This window comes from Coregonus clupeaformis, chromosome 29 (genome assembly GCF_020615455.1).
Source record: "Coregonus clupeaformis isolate EN_2021a chromosome 29, ASM2061545v1, whole genome shotgun sequence".
Classification (NCBI taxonomy): domain Eukaryota; kingdom Metazoa; phylum Chordata; class Actinopteri; order Salmoniformes; family Salmonidae; genus Coregonus; species Coregonus clupeaformis.
Window position 1 is genome coordinate 64,063,852 of NC_059220.1, and position 22,474 is coordinate 64,086,325.

General features: G+C 42.7%; 1 protein-coding gene across 1 annotated transcript; it reads right to left on the reverse strand.

Moving 5' to 3' along the window:
* Window positions 1-1,431: 1,431 nt before the first annotated feature.
* LOC121572290 (zinc finger protein 345-like) lies at window positions 1,432-22,451 on the reverse strand. The gene is made up of 2 exons (XM_041884314.2): window positions 22,181-22,451; window positions 1,432-4,101 (listed from the first exon to the last, which is right to left on the reverse strand). The coding sequence occupies exons 1-2, from the start codon at window positions 22,353-22,355 to the stop codon at window positions 1,895-1,897; spliced, it is 2,382 nt and encodes a 793-aa protein (XP_041740248.2). The 5' UTR covers window positions 22,356-22,451; the 3' UTR covers window positions 1,432-1,894.
* Between the last annotated feature and the right edge of the window lie 23 nt (window positions 22,452-22,474).

Here is a 22,474-nt window from a genome sequence, read left to right on the forward strand (position 1 = left end):
GCAACCATTCAGCACAATCATCCTTAAATCTCATAAGAAATTACGTGATTTTTTTGTTTTACGGTGAAAGTTCGAATCCACCATGGGGCGTACCGATTGGTTTCATACAACCGTTCCTTGTTGGTGTTGGGAAGAACTGCTCTGGCGCCCTGCATGAAACAGATGCCTGCTTCACAAGCACTGCACCGAAAGAGCGGCAGAGACTGCAGAACTATCTTCAAAACTCAGAGGAGGTGCACCTAACTAAAGGTTTCAGACGGCGCTCTAACCAAGCTCTTCCAAATAGAAAGGTATGTTTTTGTTTGTTTGGTGAGGTGTTTGAACTAGGGCTAAGAGCGTTGAAGCGTAACGCTCAACTTCTCTGCACTGTTTTGGTCCAAGTGGCTAGCCTACCAGTAAAAGCGAGAAGCGAACCCGTGCACATACTGTGTGTGACACGTGTGCAAGCGAAGTCGTGCATCTCGCTCATTGTAATATCTGTGGTGAGGCTTGTGGGAACGTCATTTCGCCGAGTCTTTTTGTGTGTGTACTCCTAATGGACTGTAAAAAATTATATTTGTACATTTTATCTCAATAAAAGGAAGGTTCATTCTACTCTGTAGCACCCATATAATATCAGAAACAAGAGTTTACACCCCCCCGAACCCCCTTTTTGTAGTGACACAATGTACAGGGACAGTTTTTAAAGTTACAATGTGTTATTGTCTTTCACAAAAGTGAAAATAGGGTGCTCACATGGGAATTTATATAGAAGGCCTTTATTTAATAGTAAAAAGCAGATCAGCATTCATAACATAACATTTACATCTGCTAAAATGTAAATGTAATAACTTTGGAAGAAGACAGCCTGACAGAGAAGAGAATGAGAGCAGATACTACATTGTTGTATTAATTCTACTGTACATTCTAATGCACCACCAGGTACAATATTTCATCATTATCTATTCATTATTTCATCATTATCTATTCATTATTTCACACACTTGTTTTACCTGTGGGCTGCTACAATAAAATAAACCTACAAAAAGGTACATAACTACAAAGTATTGATCCTTTTGATCATATTTCAGAGTTTAAGTAATAATAAATTCAGTATGTACAGGAAAAGAAAACAAAAAATTAGTGTGCCCCACCCCCACCCTGAAACCAGGGCTGCGTTCAGTACGTTTTTACATTCAATTGATAGGAAACGGTGCTGTACTGATCGACCAGTTGAACAACGGAGAGGGGTGTGCATTGGGGAACGTTGTTTGCATGGCTGCTGCCCTTTAAATAAGTCACTCATTGCTTCAAGCCACACCCACCGAACGGGAGCAAATGTACCTCATAATCTGTTCAAGAACGTTTTGGAGAAACATGTCGTTCAGTACAAACCGTTTCGCAACGTAGCAAACGCTCAAGCGAACTGAACGCACCTCATGTTATCCCCCCCTCACCATACAACCCCTTCCCTGTGGGCCTGAAAGCAAAAGAAAGTAAAAAAGAGGAAAACAGGTATATATATTTTTTGTATGTATATATTGGACCTTATAGTTTGTTTGCATGTGTTGGGCTTTAGCTGAGATTATTCTTTACAGAGTCAAGTATATTTTTCCAGCCCTCAATTGTTCCTTGACTAGCACCGTTCATTTTCGCTGCTGATAATTCTAATGTTATAACTTCTAATAGTAACTGTATCCATTGGCGAATTGCGAGAGTGAGGTGACTTTCTTCTAAGAGCCAACATATTTTTTTGCGGTAGTGCTGCCTGCCAGCATTAATAGTCTATGATTGAGAGATTCAAGGAGCTATCGTAGTTAAGTAACATAGTAGATGCAAAACATTGAATATTTACATTCATTCATTTTGAAATGAATTTTGTCCTAGAAGCATTTAACTGCAGGGCACTCCCACATCATATGAATGAATTTAAGTCATCTTCTGACAATATGGCACTGTCATAACATTTGTGACGATTCCTCAGGTGACTTTTAAGTAGTGGATTGTTTCTAAAGCATCTGCTGCAAAGTTTGCAGTGATACGGTTTCTCTCCAGAGTGAGTGGTCAGGTGTTGTGTCAGGTTGCCTGGGGTGGCAAAGCAATGTCCACACACAGTGCACTTGAAAGGTCTCTCTCCCGTGTGAACCGCTGTGTGTCTGGTCAGTTCTTCCTTGCGCTTGAAGCTTTTCGGACACACTTTGCAACCATGTGGTTTCTCACCTTGGTGAGTCCACATGTGCGTTTCCAGTTGTTCCTTCTGGTCGAAGTCTTGCCCACAGTCCTTACACCGATATGATTTCTCCCCTGTGTGGAACTTCATATGTGCTCTCAAGTATCCATTACAAGTGAAACTTTCTCCACATTCTTTGCACTGAAATGGTTTCTCCCCCGTATGAAGTCTCATGTGCAATTTCATATATGCCTTAGTTTTGAAGCTTTTCCCACATTCTTTACATTGATAATGTTTCTCCCCTGTGTGAGACACCATGTGTGTTCTCAGATTAGCATCACTAGGGAAACATTTGCCACAAACATTACAAGTGCGTGTTGCTTTAATGTGGGATTGGAGGTGCTCTGTCAGACTTGCTATGGACTCAAAGACTTCTTCGCACACACCACACATTTTCGTATGCTTTGTGTGCACATTTTTCACATGGTTAACTAAAGGACCAATGTACACAAACGTACTCCCACACAACTTGCAACAATAAGGAGAAGCATTTGTGGTCACCTTGCCTCTAGCACGGTTATGGGTGCTTGCCCATTTTCTGGGTGATTTCAGTGGCTTTGATCCTGACGGTAGTCCCCCGCTCTCCACCTCATTGCCACTTCCACTGTTTTCACTCTGAGCTGCAGAACAGCCTGGATATCCTTCTGAGAGGGACTGAGAGGCACTGGTTGCTTCTGATACCGTGTAGTCCTCTCCATCAGGCTCAGTTTTGATCTCTTCAGGAATGCGGATGCATAACACATCACCCTGTCCGCTCTCGGAAGTTTGGCTTGAGAAATCCATTGGATCACAGTCACTTTCCTCACATATGGTGAATATGGAGTCTTTGGTATCTGACTCCAGTCCTCCAAGCTGGTCTTCCTCCTGTCTGGTCCCAAGTTCCTGTTGTTTATCTTTAATCAGTGTGGGCTGTGGTTCCTCACTTGTGTGGAACTTCATATGTGTTTTCAAGTATCCCTTACAAGTGAAACTTTCGCCACAATCTTTGCACCAAAATGGTGTCTCCCCCGTGTGACGCCTCATATGCAAGTGCATATATCCCTTATTTTTGAAGCATTTTCCACATTCTTTGCATTGATACTGTTTCTCTCCTGTGTGAGTTACCATGTGTGTCCTCATACTAGAATCACTAGGGAAACATTTGCCACAAACATTACAAGTGCGTGTTGCTTTAATGTGGGTTTGCAGGTGCTCTGTCAGACTTGCTATGGATTCAAAGACTTCTTCGCACACACCACAACGGTATTCTGCAGTAAGCTTTGTGTGCACATTTTTCACATGGTTAACTAAAGGACCAATGTACACAAACGTACTTCCACACAACTTGCAACAATAAGGAGGAGAAGCATTTGTGGTCACCCTGCCTCCAGCAGAGGTATGGGAGCTTAGTCTTTTCTTTGCCTGTTTTCTGAGTGATTTCAGTGGCTTTGATCCTGACGGTAGTCCCCCGCTCTCCACCTCATTGCCACTTCCACTGTTTTCACTCTGAGCTGCAGAACAGCCTGGATATCCTTCTGAGAGGGACTGAGAGGCACTGGTTGCTTCTGATACCATGTAGTCCTCTCCATCAGGCTCAGTTTTGATCTCTTCAGGAATGCGGATGCATAACACATCTCCCTGTCCGCTCTCTGAAGTTTGGCTTGAGAAAACCATTGGAGGAGGTGGGTAAGGTGGGTTAGTGTCTCGTTCCTCACAGACAGTGTTTATGGAGTCGTTGGTATCAGACTCCAGCCCTTCAAGCTGCTCTGCCTCCTGATTGGTCCCGATTTCCTCTTGTTCATCTTTAATCTGTGTAGGCTCTGGGTCCTGCTCCAGAGTGGGGCTCCACTCCTGCTCACAGTGCTGCCGCTCAGGGGGAACCTCCTCTGCAGAGACCGTGAGCTGCTGGGGGTCTAGAAAAAAGGAGGGAAAGGGGTAAATAAGTGATCAATACATATTTGAACGTTTTTTATGTAAATAACATATGCCTATCCAGTGTTGTTGGTACTCGATTCCAGGACTCGGACTTGATTCGGACTCAATGCTCGACCGGTGACTTTGTTACATTATTCAACATGATAGCTATGAAATACCACAGTGCGCCATCACAGCAGCAAGATTTGTTGACCTGTTGGCACAAGAAAAGGGCAACCAGTGAACAAACACCATTGTAAATACAGATTGGGAAAAAAGTATTTGATCTCCTGGTGATTTTGTACGTTTGCCCACTGACAAAGACATGATCAGTCTATATTTTTAATGGTAGGTTTATTTGAACAGTGAGAGACAGAATAACAACAAACAAAAAATCCAGAAAAATGCATGTCAAAAATGTTATAAATTGATTTGCATTTTAATGAGGGAAATAAGTATTTGACCCCTCTGCAAAACATGACTTAGTACTTGGTGGAAAAACCCTTGTTGGCAATCACAGAGGTCAGACGTTTCTTGTAGTTGGCCACCAGGTTTGCACACATCTCAGGAGGGATTTTGTACCACTCCTCTTTGCAGATCTTCTCCAAGTCATTAAGGTTTCGAGCCTGACGTTTGGCAACTCGAACCTTCAGCTCCCTCCACAGATTTTCTATGGATTAAGGTCTGGAGACTGGCTAGGCCACTCCAGGACCTTAATGTGCTTCTTCTTGAGCCACTCCTTTGTTGCATTGGCCGTGTGTTTTGGGTCATTGTCATGCTGGAATACCCATCCACGACCCATTTTCAATGCCCTGGCTGAGGAAAGGAGGTTCTCACCCAAGATTTGACGGTACATGGCCCCGTCCATCGTCCCTTTGATGCGGTGAAATTGTCCTGTCCCCTTAGCAGAAAAACACCCCCAAAGCATAATGTTTCCACCTCCATGTTTGACGGTGGGGATGGTGTTCTTGGGGTCATAGGCAGCATTCCTCCTCCTCCAAACACGGCGAGTTGATGCCAAAGAGCTCGATTTTGGTCTCATCTGACCACAACACTTTCACCCAGTTCTCCTCTGAATCATTCAGATGTTCATTGGCAAACTTCAGACGGGCCTGTATATGTGCTTTCTTGAGCAGGGGGACCTTGCGGGCGCTGCAGGATTTCAGTCCTTCACGGCATAGTGTGTTACCAATTGTTTTCTTGGTGACTATGGTCCTAGCTGCCTTGAGATCATTGACAAGATCCTCCCGTGTAGTTCTGGGCTGATTCCTCACCGTTCTCATGATCATTGCAACTCCACGAGGTGAGATCTTGCATGGAGCCCCAGGCCGAGGGAGATTGACAGTTCTTTTGTGTTTCTTCCATTTGCGAATAATCGCACCAACTGTTGTCACCTTCTCACCAAGCTGCTTGGCGATGGTCTTGTAGCCCATTCCAGCCTTGTGTAGGTCTACAATCTTGTCCCTGACATCCTTGGAGAGCTCTTTGGTCTTGGCCATGGTGGAGAGTTTGGAATCTGATTGATTGATTGCTTCTGTGGACAGGTGTCTTTTATACAGGTAACAAGCTGAGATTAGGAGCACTCCCTTTAAGAGTGTGCTCCTAATCTCAGCTCGTTCCCTGTATAAAAGGCACCTGGGAGCCAGAAATCTTTGATTGAGAGGGGGTCAAATACTTATTTCCCTCATTAAAATGCAAATCAATATATAACATTTTTGACATGCGTTTTTCTGGATTTTTTTGTTGTTATTCTGTCTCTCACTGTTCAAATAAACCTACCATTAAAATTATAGACTGATAATTTCTTTGTCAGTGGGCAAACATGCAAAATCAGCAGGGGATCAAATACTTTTTTCCCCTCACTGTACAACCTATATTTATGTTTATTTATTCTCCTTTTGTATTTTAACTATTTGCACATCATTATAACACTGTATATAGACATATGACATTTGAAATGTCTTTATTATTTTGGAACTTGTGTGAGTGTAATGTTTACTGTACATTTTATACTTTACTTTTGTTTATTATTATCTATTTCACTTGCTTTGGCAATGTAAACATGTTTCAAATGCCAATAAAGCCTTTAAATTGAAGAGAGCGAGAGATTATCAAGTGCTTGTCAAATTGTGAATGAGAGACTGATTAAGTGTGTACAGCCTGCGCAAAAAACAAAGCAGAGCTCATGCCCATCATGCAACTTTTTTCAAATCATCATTAGTCGCATAATGCAGCCTTAGAATGTATTAAAAATCAAAACATATAGCCCAACATTTATATCACAAGTAAAGTTACATAACTCTAAATTAAGCATATACAGTGCATTCGGAAAGTATTCAGACCCCTTTCCTTTTTCCAAATGTTGTTACGTTACAGCCTTATTCTAAAATTAATTAAATAACATTTTTCCTCATTAATCTACACACAATACCCCATAATGACAAAGCGAAAACAGTTTTTTTGAAATGTTTGCTAATTTATAAAAAAAAAAAAAAAAAAACTTATTTACATTTACCCTTTGCTATAAGACTCGAAATTGAGCTCAGGTGCATCCTGTTTCCATTGATCATCCTTGATTTTTCTACAACTTGATTGGAGTCCACCTGTGGTACACACCTGTCTATATAAGCTCTCACAGTTGACAGTGCATATCAGAGAAAAAACCAAGCCATGAGGTCGAAGAAATTGTCCGTAGAGCTCCGAGACAGGAAAACCAAAACATGAAAACCAAAACATTTCTGCAGCATTGCAGGTCCCCAAAATAACAGTGGCCTCCATCATTCTTAAATGGAATAAGTTAGGAACCACAGAGACTCTTCCCAGAGCTGGCTGCCCGGCCAAACTGAGCAATCGGGGGAGAAGGGCCTTGGTCAGGGAGGTGACCAAGAACCTGATGGTAACTCTGACAGAGCTCCAGATTGAAACATGGTGGTGGCAGCATCATGCTGTAGGGATGTTTTTCAGCAGCAGGGACTGGGAGACTAGTCAGGATCGAGGGAAAGATGAACTGAGCAAAGTACAGAGTGATCCTTGATGAAAACCTGCTCCAGAGCACTCAGGACCTCAGACTGGGGTGAAGGTTCACCTTCCAAAAGGACAACGACCCTATGTACACAGCCAAGACATCGCAGGAGTGGCTTCGGGACAAGTCTCTGAATGTTCTTGAGTGGCCCAGCCAGAGCCCGGACTTGAACCCGATCGAACATCCCTGGAGAGACCTGAAAATAGCTGTGCAACCTGAAAGAGCTTGAGAGGATCAGCAGAGAATGGGAGAAACTCCCCAAATACAGGTGTGCCAAGCTTGTAGCATCATACCCATGAAGACTCGAGGCTGTAATCGCTGCCAAAGGTGCTTCAACAAAGTACTGAGTAAAGGGTCTGAATACTTATGTAAATGTGATGTTTCATTTGTTCGTTTTTTTGCAAAAAAAATCTAAAAACCTGTTTTTGCTTTGTCATTATGGGGTATTGTGTGTAGATTGATGAGGGGGGAAAAAACAATTCAATCCATTTTCGAATAAGGCTGTAACGTAACAAAATGTGGAAAAAGTCAACTGGTCTAATACTTTCCGAATGCACTGTAGGAGTACCTGTTTTTTTGTTAACCGTTCAACACAGAACAGCCGCATGTGCACACTCCCTCAAATCGTGTGGAGAAAATATCATTTCTATTTTATTCAGCTATGTTCAATTGTATTCTTCATACTATAAAATAATATAAAATAATGCTACGGAATTCTAAGCAAATCTTGTCTGCTAAATGAACTAGTGTAGCTCACAGCCATATGGCATAGCCAGATCAGGACCTAACATAAGGACAACTCTGAGTATGCTATTCTGTTCTAATGAAATAGACTACATTTTCTTTAAATCATTTTTCTTTAGACCTGTCTAAAATAAATAATGGATTTATTGTGAAGGTGTAGGCTATATTACATGGACTTATTTGACTTTTTTAAATGTAGATGTTCCAAAGGTCTGCATCAGTGGCTTTTAGGCTATGTGTGGAAACCAGGAGATGCTAAATGTGTTTATGTTAATTAACGGCAGTTATTTGCGTGACAATCATCAGCTGACAAAATGTCACGACAGCCACAACCCTAGTCTTAATTAAAGGGGCAGTGTTGTATTTTGAGACAGGCTTGAATATGCAAATAAGCCAATAGGCAGAAGGGTAGCCTACACTGTCTAATTCTCTGTATGGTAATAATAATTAATTTTATTTTGTAAAGTGGTTTCTTGCATCATACAACACAATGCAATTTACAGTCACCTATTTGGCCCATTGTGTTACAGACCAAGTAAAACAATTGTTAATTAAATGTCAAGCCCTTTATAATGTAAAAACGTATTTAAAAGTCTAATGCAATGTAGGCCTGTATTGAACACCCCATAGGCTATATCATAGAAATTAAAAGCTATTTCCATGTGAAAATGTTATGGTATTTTTTGGTAGGCCTACATTACGCTCAAATAGCCACAATAGCCTATTGGCAACTGTTTAAAACTGTAAGGGTACAGACTCAGTGTTCACTGTAAAGGCTCTCCGCAAGTTGCACAAAATTCTCACAATGTTCAAGTTTCCGCTCACAAGACCTAAAATTAGCTCAGTGCCCCCCCCCAAAATTGGAGGGAACATTGCTTGTAAGACTTTTTCTGGCAGATGTTTTCTAAGATCCCTTTTCCATCTGTTTATCCAGAAATCAAAGCATTTACTTATGCCTAATTTCACACGTTGGTGCTCATGGTTCCTTTTTGATGGAAATGCCCATATCACAGTCATAGCAACAACAAAAAAGATGTATGTAACCGTTACTGATGGGCATTTGAAATGATTTCACTATTCTAATAATATCATGTATTATTTGATTTTTTTACTTCAATGGGGTGCAATTTTCTTGTTGTTTCAGTACAGAAGGGTGAAGGAGGGGCGGGAGAGGAGCTGGGGGAGGGGCGGTAGAGGAGCAGGTAGCAGGGAGGTAGAGGAGCAGGTAGCGGGGTGGGAGAGGAGCAGGGGAAGGGGAGGTAGAGGAACAGGTAGCGGGGAGGTAGAGGAGCAGGTAGCGGGGTGGGAGAGGAGCAGGGGAAGGGGAGGTAGAGGAACAGGTAGCGGGGAGGTAGAGGAGCAGGGAGGTAGAGGAGCAGGTAGCGGGGTGGGAGAGGAGCAGGGGAGGTAGAGGAGCAGGGAGGTAGAGGAGCAGGTAGCGGGGTGGGAGAGGAGCAGGAGAGGTAGAGGAGAAGGTAGCGGGGTGGAAGAGGAGCAGGGGAAGGGGAGGTAGAGGAACAGGTAGCGGGGAGGTAGAGGAGCAGGGAGGTAGAGGAGCAGGTAGCGGGGTGGGAGAGGAGCAGGGGAGGTAGAGGAGCAGGTAGCGGGGTGGGAGAGGAGCAGGGGAAGGGGAGGTAGAGGAGCAGGTAGCGGGGTGGGAGAGGAGCAGGTGGCGGGGTGGGAGAGGAGGAGATATGGTGATGAGAGGAAGACCAGTGGCCGGCAGTGGGAGAAGATGGAACGAGATGGAATTGGGCTGACAATCTGCAAATTTTCTCATCGATTAAACATTTGATCTCAATACAGCTTTCTGTTCCCAAAACTAGAATCTGTTACGAACAGAGTGGACTAGGTTTTGTAGACTTTACCTTTTGCCAAAGTAATTTTTTTGTTTTGTTTATTAGAAGTGCAAGGGCAAACTGAGTTATTGCACATCGGCACTTCACAGAGTGGGCTAGAATGAGCCAATAGGATCTCGCTAGCTCGTGCTTGGTTCTGCCCACCTCCTTGCTTGCTCTGTCCACTATGATTAATTTGCTCCCATTGGAAACGACAGGCTGTGGTCCATCTTGGGATAGTTATAAAAGTGCTGGTGTGTCTGACATAGAGGTAGAGCGAGAAAGTAGCCAAACTGACTTGCACAAGTTAGACAAACTTGTTGCTGCAATAGGTTACAGTGCCTTCAGAAAATATTCATACCTCTTGACTTATTCCATATTTTGTTGTTACAGCCTGAATTCTAAATGGATTTTATAGATTTTTTCTCACCCATCTACACACAATACCCCATAACGACAAAGTGAAAACATGTTTTTAGAAATCTTTGCAAATGTATTGAAAATGAAAAACAGCAATATCTAATTGGTATTCAGACCCCTGAGTCAATACATGTTGGAATCACCTTTGGCAGCGATTACATCTGTGATTCTTTCTGGGTAAGTCTCTAAGAGCTTTGCACACCTGGATTGCACATTATTATTAAAACAATTCGTCAAGCTCTTTCAAGTTAGTTGTTGATCAATGCTAGACAGTCTTGCCATAGATTTTCAAGCTGATTTAAGTCAGAACTGTAACTATGCCACTCAGGAAAATTCAATGTCGTCTTCGTAAGCAACTCCGGTGTATATTTGGCCTTGTGTTTTAGGTTATTGTCCTGCTGAAAGGTGAATTTGTCTCCCAGTGTCTGTTGGAAAGCAGACTCAACCAGGTTTTCCTCTAGGATTTTGCCTGTGCTTAGCTCTATTCTGTTTATTTTTATCCTAAAAAACTCCCTAGTCCTTGCCGATAACAAGCATACCCATAACATGATGCAACCACCACCATGCTTGAAAATATGAAGTGGTACTCAGTGATGTGTTGGATTTGCCCCAAACATAATACTTTGTATTCAGAACATAAAGTACAGTTTTAGCAGTTTTACTTTAGTGCCTTATTGCAAACAGGATGCATGTTTTGGAATATTTTTATTCTGTACAGGCTTCCTTCTTTTCACTCTGTCATTTAAGTTAGTATTGTGGAGTAACTACAATGTTGTTGATCCATCCTCAGTTTTCTCCTATCACACACATTAAACTCTAACTATTTTAAAGTCACTATTGACCTCATGGTGAAATCTCTGAGCGGTTTCCTTCCTCTCCGGCAACAGAGTTAGGAAGGACGCCTATATCTTTGTAGTGACTGGGTGTATTGATACACAATCCAAAGTAATTAATAACTTCACCATTCTCAAATGGATATTCAATATCTGCTTTTTTAAATTTTTACCCACCTACCAATAGATGCCCTTCTTTGTTAGGCATTAGAAAACCTCCCTGGTGTTTGTGGTTTAATCTGTGTTTGAAATTCACTGCTCGACTGAGGGACCTTACAGATAACTATGTGTGGGGTACAAAGATGAGGTAGTCATAAAAACAATGTTAAACACAATTATTGCACACAGAGTGAGTCCATGCAACTTATTATGGGACTTGTTAAGCACATCTTTACTCCTGAACTTATTTAGGCTTGCCATAACAAAGGGCTTGAATACTTATTGACTCAAGACATTTCAGCTTTTCAGTGATTAACTTGTAAAAATGTGACACAAAATCTCAATTTAATCAATTTGAAATTCAGGCTGTAACAACACAATGTGGAAAAAGTCAAGTGCTGTGAATATTTTCTGAAGGCACTGTATCCATCATCTCATCTGGTATTCAATGCATCAAATTGATGTAAAGAATCTAGCTACGCTAGCCAGCTAGCTAGCTAGAAAGGCTAATTTAGGTTATTTTGCTACGCTCCCCATCTTCAACAACTCCATTCATATTAAACAACAGCCTACCTGTTGGTTGATCATTGTAGCATACTCCTTCTAATTTAGCAAACTCCATTTTGCATTGATTTATAAAGAGCCTTTGATGGTAGTGCTGCTTTGATTGACCGATAATAACACGCTACACGCGTGAAAAGTGTGTAGGCTACCGGTACATCTTTTTTATGGGGCGCTCTCATAAAAACGGTAATTAAATCGTTGTTTTATAAAAATGTCTAATGTTTGTGATGTCACGAGAGGCTGTGTCCTGGAGGGACGTTACATCCCCCTGAGATGGCTGCAAACCCAGACAGCTATGGCTCCATCTGCTGGTAGGGTCGGGAACTCCACCCCTCTATGGCCAATCTTCCCACGCAGCTGAAACAAATGAGGAGCTGATGAGCTGAAGTTTTGGGAAGGGAAGAGACACACTGAGGGAGTGGGTGGGGGGTGAAGAGACACAGTCTCCAACCTGGGCTCTCTGGAGGACAAGAGTGCTGCACGTCCACTTCCATGAGGAATATAAGGATTTGGAGATACTTACCTTTGGGAAATACTCACCTTTGGATATATGCACCTGTGGAAATACGTGAGAGACATTTGGAAGGACTTTTTTGCTGGGTTGGCCACTAGCTGCAACGTGGACTACAGTAAGGCTGGGGAAAAGTTATCTGAGCGAGTGAGAATTATGATTTTGGATGTGGAAGAGACATCCCTGAACTGTTAACCCTTAAAGAGCCACAAGAGAACAGAATTTTGTTATATTTTCGTTAATTTCCCAAGACCTATAATAAAATCCTTGTTTTGTTTGAACCTTGTCTCCTTGCACTACTTGAGCAATCCCGCTGAAAGCTGTGTAGCCTCTCGTGACGTCACATGTTTCAAGTATTTTATTTGTCGTATGTTCGGGATACACATGGTATACACTGTCCAACTAAATTCTTACTTGCAGGTTCCTTCGACAATGCAACAACAACAATAAATAATAAAAGACAAGAATACGAACATAAAGTAAATGGCTCAGTAGAATAGAATAAACATTTTAGCATAAGTATAATACAGGAAGGCACAATTTATAGTCCAATATGTACACGTGTTTTGGGGAAAGAGGGATTGTTTAAATTGTGCAGTATTTAGCAATCATAATAAGAGTCTGGTAGCAGCAGTTGTGATGAGTGTGTGTTTGTGTGTAGTGTGAATGCATATACAGTGGGGAGAACAAGTACTTGATACACTGCCGATTTTGCAGGTTTTCCTACTTACAAAGCATGTAGAGGTTTGTAATTTTTATCATAGGTACACTTCAACTGTGAGAGACGGAATCTAAAACAAAAATCCAGAAAATCACATTGTATGATTTTTAAGTAAATAATTTGCATTTTATTGCATGACATAAGTATTTGATCACCTACCAACCAGTAAGAATTCCGGCTCTCACAGACCTGTTAGTTTTTCTTTAAGAAGCCCTCCTGTTCTCCACTCATTACCTGTATTAACTGCACCTGTTTGAACTCGTTACCTGTATAAAAGACACCTGTCCACACACTCAATCAAACAGACTCCAACCTCTCCACAATGGCCAAGACCAGAGAGCTGTCTAAGGACATCAGGAAGGAATAAAATTGTATACCTGCACAAGGCTGGGATGGGCTACAGGACAATAGGCAAGCAGCTTGGTGAGAAGGCAACAACTGTTGGCGCAATTATTAGAAAATGGAAGAAGTTCAAGATGACGGTCAATCACCCTCGGTCTGGGGCTCCATGCAAGATCTCACCTCGTGGGGCATCAATGATCATGAGGAAGGTGAGGGATCAGCCCAGAACTACACGGCAGGACCTGGTCAATGACCTGAAGAGAGCTGGGACCACAGTCTCAAAGAAAACCATTAGTAACACACTACGCCGTCATGGATTAAAATCCTGCAGCGCACGCAAGGTCCCCCTGCTCAAGCCAGCGCATGTCCAGGCCCGTCTGAAGTTTGACAATGACCATCTGGATGATCCAGAGGAGGAATGGGAGAAGGTCATGTGGTCTGATGAGACAAAAATAGAGCTTTTTGGTATAAACTCCACTCGCCGTGTTTGGAGGAAGAAGGATGAGTACAACCCCAAGAACACCATCCCAACCGTGAAGCATGGAGGTGGAAACATCATTTTCTGGGGATGCTTTTCTGCAAAGGGGACAGGACGACTGCACCGTATTGAGGGGAGGATGGATGGGGCCATATATCGCGAGATCTTGGCCAACAACCTCCTTCCCTCAGTAAGAGCATTGAAGATGGGTCGTGGCTGGGTCTTCCAGCATGACAAGACCCGAAACACACAGCCAGGGCAACTAAGGAGTGGCTCCGTGAGAAGCATCTCAAGGTCCTGGAGTGGCCTAGCCAGTCTCCAGACCTGAACCCAATAGAACATCTTTGGAGGGAGCTGAAAGTCCGTATTGCCCAGCGACAGCCCCGAAACCTGAAGGATCTGGAGAAGGTCTGTATGGAGGAGTGGGCCAAAATCCCTGCTGCAGTGTGTGCAAACCTGGTGAAGACCTACAGGAAACGTATGATCTCTGTAATTGCAAGCAAAGGTTTCTGTACCAAATATTAAGTTCTGCTTTTCTGATGTATCAAATACTTATGTCATGCAATAAAATGCAAATTAATTACTTAAAAATCTTACAATGTGATTTTCAGGTGTCTTTTATACAGGTAACAGGTGTCTTTTATACAGGTAACGAGTTCAAACAGGTGCAGTTAATACAGGTAATGAGTGGAGAACAGGAGGGCTTCTTAAAGAAAAACTAACAGGTCTGTGAGAGCCGGAATTCTTACTGGTTGGTAGGTGATCAAATACTTATGTCATGCAATAAAATGCAAATTATTTACTTAAAAATCATACAATGTGATTTTCTGGATTTTTGTTTTAGATTCCGTCTCTCACAGTTGAAGTGTACCTATGATATAAATTACAGACCTCTACATGCTTTGTAAGTAGGAAAACCTGCAAAATCGGCAGTGTATCAAATACTTGTTCTCCCCACTGTATATACAGTTGAAGTCGGAAGTATAAATACACCTTAGCCAAATACATTTAAACTTAGTTTTTCACAATTCCTGACATTTAATCCTAGTCCACCCCTTTATTTTAAGAATGTGAATGTCAGAATAATAGTAGAGAGAATTATTTATTTCAGCTTTTATTTCATTCACCACATTCCCAGTGGGTCAGAAGTTTACAAGCACTCAATTAGTATTTGGTAGCATTGCCTTTAAATGGTTTAACTTGGGTCAAACGTTTCGGGTAGCCTTCCACGAGCTTCCCACAATAAATTGGGTGAATTTTGGCCCATTCCTCCTGACAGAGCTGGTGTAACTGAGTCAGGTTTGTAGGCCTCCTTGCTCACACACACTTTTTCAGTTCTGCCGACAAATTTTCTATAGGATTGAGGTCAGGGCTTTGTGATGGCCACTCCAATACCTTGACTTTGTTGTCCTTAAGCCATTTTGCCACAACTTTGGAAGTATGCTTGGGGTCATTGTCCATTTGGAAGACCCATTTGCGACCAAGCTTTAACTTCCTGACTGATGTCTTGAGATGTTGCCTCAATATATCCACGTAATTTTCCTTCCTCATGATGCCATCTATTTTGTGAAGTGCACCAGTCCCTCCTGCAGCAAAGCACTCCCACAACATGATGCTGCCACCCCTGTGCTTCACGGTTGGGATGGTGTTCTTCGGCTTGCAAGCGTCCCCCTTTTTCCTCCAAACATAACGATGGTCATTATGGCCAAACAGTTTTACTTTTGTTTCATCAGACCAGAGGACATTTCTCCAAAAAGTACAATCTTTGTCCCCCATGTGCAGTTGCAAACCGTAGTCTTTTTTATGGCGGTTTTGGAGCAGTGGCTTCTTCCTTGCTGAGCGGCCTTTCAGGTTATGTCGATATAGGACTCGTTTTACTGTGGATATAGATACTTTTGTACCCGTTTCCTCCAGCATCTTCACAAGGTCCTTTGCTGTTGATTTGCACTTTTCACACCAAAGTATGTTCATCTCTAGGAGACAGAACGCGTCTCCTTCCTGAGCGGTATGACGGCTGCGTGGTCCCATGGTGTTTATACTTGCATACTATTGTTTGTACAAATGAATGTGGTACCTTCAGGCGTTTGGAAATTGCTCCCAAGGATGAACCAGACTTGCGGAGGTCTACAATTTTTTTCCTGAGGTCTTGGCTGATTTATTTTGATTTTCCCATGATGTCAAGCAAAGAGGCACTGAGTTTGAAGGTAGGCCTTGAAATACATCCACAGGTACACCTCCAATTTACTCAAATTATGTCAATTAGCCTATCAGAAGCTTTTAAAGCCAAGACATAATTTTCTGGAATTTTCCAAGCTGTTTAAAGGCACAGTCAACTTAGTGTTTGTAAACCTCTGACCCACTGGAATTGTGATACAGTGAAATAATCTGTCTGTAAACAATTGTTGGAAAAATTACTTGTGTCATGCCAAAACTATAGTTTGTTAACAAGAAATGTGTGGAATGGTTGAAAAACGAGTTTTAATGACTCCAACCTAAGTGTATGTAAACTTCCGACTTCAACTGTATACATACACTACCGGTCAAAATTTTTACAACAACTACTCATTCAAGGGTTTTTCTTTATTTTTACATTGTAGAATAATAGTGAAGACATCAAAACTATAAAATAACACATATGGAATCATGTAGTAACCAAAAAAGTGTTAAACAAAACAAAATATATATATATATATCTTCAAATAGCCACCCTTTGCCTTGATGACAGCTTTGCATTGTGGTGTACTTCTCAATGCTATCTGAAGAACTATCATGGTCCAAACACACCAAGACAGTCGTGAAGAGGGCACGACAAAGCCTATTCCCCCTCAGGAGACTGAAAATATTTGGCATGGGTCCTCAGATCCTCAAAAAGTTATACAGCTGCACCATCGAGAGCATCCTAACTGGTTGCATCACCACCTGGTATGGCAACTACTCGGCCTCCGACCGCAAGGCACTACAGAGGGTAGTGTGTACAGCCCAGTACATCACTGGGGCCAAGCTTCCTGCCATCCAGGACCTCTATACCAGGCGGTGTCAGAGGAAGGCCCTCAAAATTGTCAAAGACTTCAGCCACCCTAGTCATAGACTGTTCTCTCTGCTACCGCACGGCAAGCGGTACCGGAGAGCCAAGTCTAGGTCCAAAAGGCTTCTCAACAGCTTCTACCCCCAAGCCTTAAGACTCCTGAACAGCTAATCATTGCTACCCGGACTATTTGCACTGCCCCCCCCACCCCCCTCTTTTACGCTGCTGCTGCTCTGTCTATTATTTATGCATAGTCACTTTAACTCTACCCACATGTACATATTACCTCAATTACCTCGACTAGTCGGTGCCCCCGCACATTGACTCTGCACCGGTACCCCCCCCTGTATATAGCCTCCCTACTGTTATTTTATTTTACTGCTGCTCTTTAGTTATTTGCTTTTATTTTTTTAACTTAACACTTAAAAAAAATAAAAAAATAAATGCATTGTTGGTTAAGGTTTTGTACGTAATCATTTCACTGTAATGTCTACACCTGTTGTATTCGGTGCATGTGGCAAATACAATTTGATTTGATTTGACATCTAGCTACATATTGAACTTCCATCCTCTCAGGCCAGGGGCACAACAATGTATGAATTAATGGTTGGATCAGAATCGCCATTATAATCATTGGCCAGTACGGAGAATTAAGTAAAACCACAAGTCCAAATCCCTATCTCCATCCATGGCTAATTTAGGAAAGGGACTACTAGCTGGCCACCAGAGGACAACAACACGAGTTGCAACAATTCAATTTTGTCGGTCAATTACATATGCTCTCAATGGGATTTGATAGGGAGTGACACCAAAATTCAAGCTGGCTTCCCTTGACACTTTATTTTGGTGCGCCAGGACCATTCACAGTTGAGCTCACTCAGTTTAGCTCAACGCTGATTGGCTAATTATGTATACTTTTTTTTGTTTTTGTTTTTAATCAAGGGAGGCTAAATGCTCGCTGGCTTTCCTTGCCTTCAATGCTACGGGCGGCAACAATGTCATTCATACTCATTTGGACCAGACAACATCAGACAGCATCAGATAGATGGCCTACACGTAGAGAGACAGAGGGGCGCTGTTTCACTCACTCAGATGCTTTCTCCTGTGAGATACATTCAGCCTCTTGTGAATTGAAGGAAAATTGTTATGTTTTTTTCTTGGTACATTTTTTGGTAAGTCTGGCTTCCCTTGGCATCATGAATACACGCTACTGAGACGAGGAGACATTTTATTTTCATTATACAGAAAGTCAGAGACTGTTTTTACATCCATTGCGAATGACAACAGTTCCTCTCTCAATTTGAAAACTCTTTCCAACACTCCCCCTCGATAACCACCAAACCTCAGTGTGAAAAAGAACATTGTCATGCTTTGATCCCATATCTCCACATAGTTTAGTGAACAGGCATGCGCGATGTAGTTTACAATCGAGTTACCAGCTGCATATCTCAGAGTTCTGCGCTCAGCTCTTTTGCAGCCAGTTGCTCTCAGTGTATCCATTATAGCTCAGTGGGTGTATCATACAATGTGTCCATATGGCAGAGGGAGACACCATCATAACTAGAGTTCAGAGGCCTTCCCGCCTTCCCATGATAGACGGAGCCCCATCTGTGCAAAAACCCACCATTCGATCCCATGGAATCTGTTTTTATTCAATATAGCGATGCAGCACACTGAACATCCCGTGCCGTTTCATGCTCGGGAATCGTGAGACAGAACAATATGTCCTGAATAGCATCCCCCGACACGTAGAGAACTAAAGTAAATGCATCTCGGCCCTCACAGCGTACATCCATTTGGAGAGCATAAGGTGGGTAGTTTGAGTCGTTCAGTCAGAGTTCAGCATTCAACACTATAGTACCCTCCAAGCTCATCATTAAGCTCGAGGCCCTGGGTCTGAACCCCGCCCTGTGCAACTGGGTCCTGGACTTCCTGACGGGCCGCCCCCCAGGTGGTGAAGGTAGGAAACAACATCTCCACTTCTCTGATACTCAACACTGGGGCCCCACAAGGGTGCGTGCTCAGCCCCCTCCTGTACTCCCTGTTCACCCATGACTGCGTGGCCAAGCACGCCTCCAACTCAATCATCATGTTTGCAGACGACACAACAGTAGTAGGCTTGATTACCAACAATGACGAGACCGCTTACAGGTAGGAGGTGAGGGATCTGGGAGTGTGGTGCCAGGAAAATAACCTCTCACTTAACGTCAACAAAACAAAGGAGATGATCGTGGACTTCAGGAAACAGCAGAGGGTGCACCCCCCTATCCACATCGACGGGACTGCAGTGGAGAAGGTGGAAAGCTTCAAGTTCCTTGGCGTACATATCACTGACAAACTGAAATGGTCCACCCACGCAGACAGTGTGGTGAAGAAGGCACAACAGAGCCTCTTCAACCTCAGGAGGCTGAAGAAATTTGGCTTGGCACCTAAAACCCTCACAAACTTTTATAGATGCACAATTGAGAGCATCCTGTCGGGCTGTATCACCGCCTGGTACGGCAACTGCACCGCCCGCAACCGCAGGGCTCTCCAGAGGGTGGTGCGGTCTGCAGAACGCATTACCGGGGGCAAACTACCCGCCCTCCAAGACACCTACAGCACCCGATGTTACAGGAAGGCCAAAAAGATCATCAAGGACATCAACCACCGAGCCACTGCCTGTTCACCCCGCTATCATCCAGAAGGCGAGGTCAGTACATGTGCATCAAAGCTGGGACCGAGAGAATGAAAAACAGCTTCTATCTCAAGGCCATCAGACTGTTAATTAGCCATCACTAGCAAATTAGAGGCTGCTGCTGCCTATTGAAATCATTTGCCACTTTAAGAAATGGAACCCTAGTCACTTTTATAATATTTACATATCTTGCACTACTCATCTCATATGTATATACTGTATTCTATTCTATAATATTCTACTGTATCTTAGTCCATGCCGCTCTGTCATTGCTTGTCCATATGTATATTTTCTTAAATTCCATTCCTTACTAGATTTGTGTGTATAGGGTATATGTTGTGAAATTGTTAGATATTACTTGTTAGATATTACTGCACTGTCGGAGCTAGAAGCACAAGCATTTCGCTACACCCGCAATAACATATGCTAAACACGTGTATGTGACAAATAAAATTTGATTTGATTTGAGTTTCCTCTTGATCGCTAGCTATAGCATCAATTCTTAGTTTCATAGTGTTATCTGACAAAGGTATTGATGTGAATGTCTGTGCCTCTGCCTCCCTACACATTGTTTTCACCATATCAATTGCGGCAGGTAAGGGAAAGGGTAGGGGTATTAACTGAATGCATTCAAATGAAATGTGTCTTCCACATTTAACCCAACCCCTCTGAATCAGAGAGGTGCGGAGGGCTGCCTTAATAATATCAAAGTCTGTGCAATAGTGTGTGGCTTCATTGCATAGCTGGCTTAGCCATTCACGGTGGAACTGATTCAAGTGCAACGGTCAAGTACAGCCTTTTCCCACGATCTATGGGCGCTCTGGTTGAATTTAGGTTTTTAAGGTTAGCCACATTAATGAGTTTGAGTGACCAAGATGATCTTACAATATACAGTGAGGGAAAAAAGTATTTGATCCCCTGCTGATTTTGTATTTTTGCCCACTGACAAAGACATGATCAGTCTTTAATGGTAGGTTTATTTGAACAGTGAGAGACAGAATAACAACAAAAAAATCCAGAAAAACACATGTCAAAAATGTTATAAATTGATTTGCATTTTAATGAGGGAAATAAGTATTTGACCCCTCTGCAAAACATGACTTAGTACTTGGTGGAAAAACCCTTGTTGGCAATCACAGTGGTCAGACGTTTCTTGTAGTTGGCCACCAGGTTTGCACACATCTCAGGAGGGATTTTGTTCCACTCCTCTTTGCAGATCTTCTCCAAGTCATTAAGGTTTCAAGGCTGACGTTTGGCAACTCGAACCTTCAGCTCCCTCCACAGATTTTCTATGGGATTAAGGTCTGGAGACTGGCTAGGCCACTCCAGGACCTTAATGTGCTTCTTCTTGAGCCACACCTTTGTTGCCTTGGCCGTGTGTTTTGGGTCATTGTCATGCTGGAATACCCATCCACGACCCATTTTCAATGCCCTGACTGAGGGAAGGAGGTTCTCACCCAAGATTTGACGGTACATGGCCCCGTCCATCGTCCCTTTGATGCGGTGAAGTTGTCCTGTCCCCTTAGCAGAAAAACACCCCCAAAGCATAATGTTTCCATCTCCATGTTTGACGGTGGAGATGGTGTTCTTGGGGTCATAGACAGCATTCCTCCTCCTTCAAACATGGCGAGTTGAGTTGATTCCAAAGAGCTCGATTTTGGTCTCATCTGACCACAACACTTTCACCCAGTTCTCCTCTGAATCATTCAGATGTTCATTGGCAAACGTCAGACAGGCCTGTATATGTGCTTTCTTGAGCAGGGGGACCTTGCGGGCGCTGCAGGATTTCAGTCCTTCACGGCGTAGTGTGTTACCAATTGTAATCTTGGTGACTATGGTCCCAGCTGCCCTGAGATCATTGACAAGATCCTCCCGTGTAGTTCTGGTTTGATTCCTCACCGTTCTCATGATCACAAGGTGAGATCTTGCATGGAGCCCCATGCCGAGGGAGATTGACAGTTATTTTGTGTTTCTTCCATTTGCGAATAATCGCACCAACTGTTGTCACCTTCTCACCAAGCTGCTTGGCGATGGTCTTGTAGCCCATTCCAGCCTTGTGTAGGTCTACAATCTTGTCCCTGACATCCTTGGAGAGCTCTTTGGTCTTGGCCATGGTGGAGAGTTTGGAATCTGATTGATTGATTGCTTCTGTGGACAGGTGTCTTTTATACAGGTAACAAGCTGAGATTAGGAGCACTCCCTTTAAGAGTGTGCTCCTAATCTCAGCTCGTTACCTATATAAAAAGACACCTGGGAGCCAGAAATCTTTCTGATTGAGAGGGGTCAAATACTTATTTCCCTCATTAAAATGCAAATCAATTCATAACATTTTTGACATTTTGTTGTTGTTATTCTGTCTCTCACTGTTCAAATAAACCTACCATTAAAATTATAGACTTATCATTTCTTTGTCAGTGGGCAAACGTACAAAATCAGCAGGGGATCAAATACTTTTTTCCCTCACTGTATATATATTTATTTTCTTTACCAGGATTTTGGAATTTTACAAGGGGCCCTAGTTTGGGAACCGCTGTGCTAGGGACTATCCATAGTCCTGTTTTAACACATGCAATAACATTAGCTAATGTTTTGTTTACAAGATGTTTAGCTAACTAGTTAGTTACTGTTGGAGAAATAAATCCCCAAATACTGCTCATTCAAGTTCAACAGAGCAAGTAGTGGGTCTTTACATCATTAACTATCTATACTTGATTCGATTGATGTACTGTTAAATCAACACAAACCTGTTCTGTGCGGGTTGACAGCCAGCAGACGTCGAAGACGTTCGTTCTCCTCCTTTGAACGAGAGATTTCCTCCTGGTACTCAGTTACTGTTCTCTCTACTACTCCGACTATCTCTACAGCCGCCGCTGTCAGCCGTTCAGTAATATACACATTGAACAACGCCAATTTAGACATTTTGAGAGCTATGAAAGTCGAGGTTTCTTTGTGTTTTTGTTAGCTATTATTTTTTCGCCAGAGGGAGAAAATGTTTTCCAGATGATGGTGCTGCTATTTCCCACAATCCTCCGCTGATT

What these genes read in the sequence shown, in the direction of transcription:
- LOC121572290 (XM_041884314.2), bottom strand. Translation starts at nt 22,355, where the DNA reads ATGTCTAAATTGGCGTTGTTCAATGTGTATATTACTGAACGGCTGACA. An exon ending in TGTCAACCCGCACAGAACAG is followed by an intron (nt 4,102 to 22,180) that starts GTTTGTGTTGAT and finishes CCTTTTTTCTAG; the next exon opens with ACCCCCAGCAGCTCACGGTC.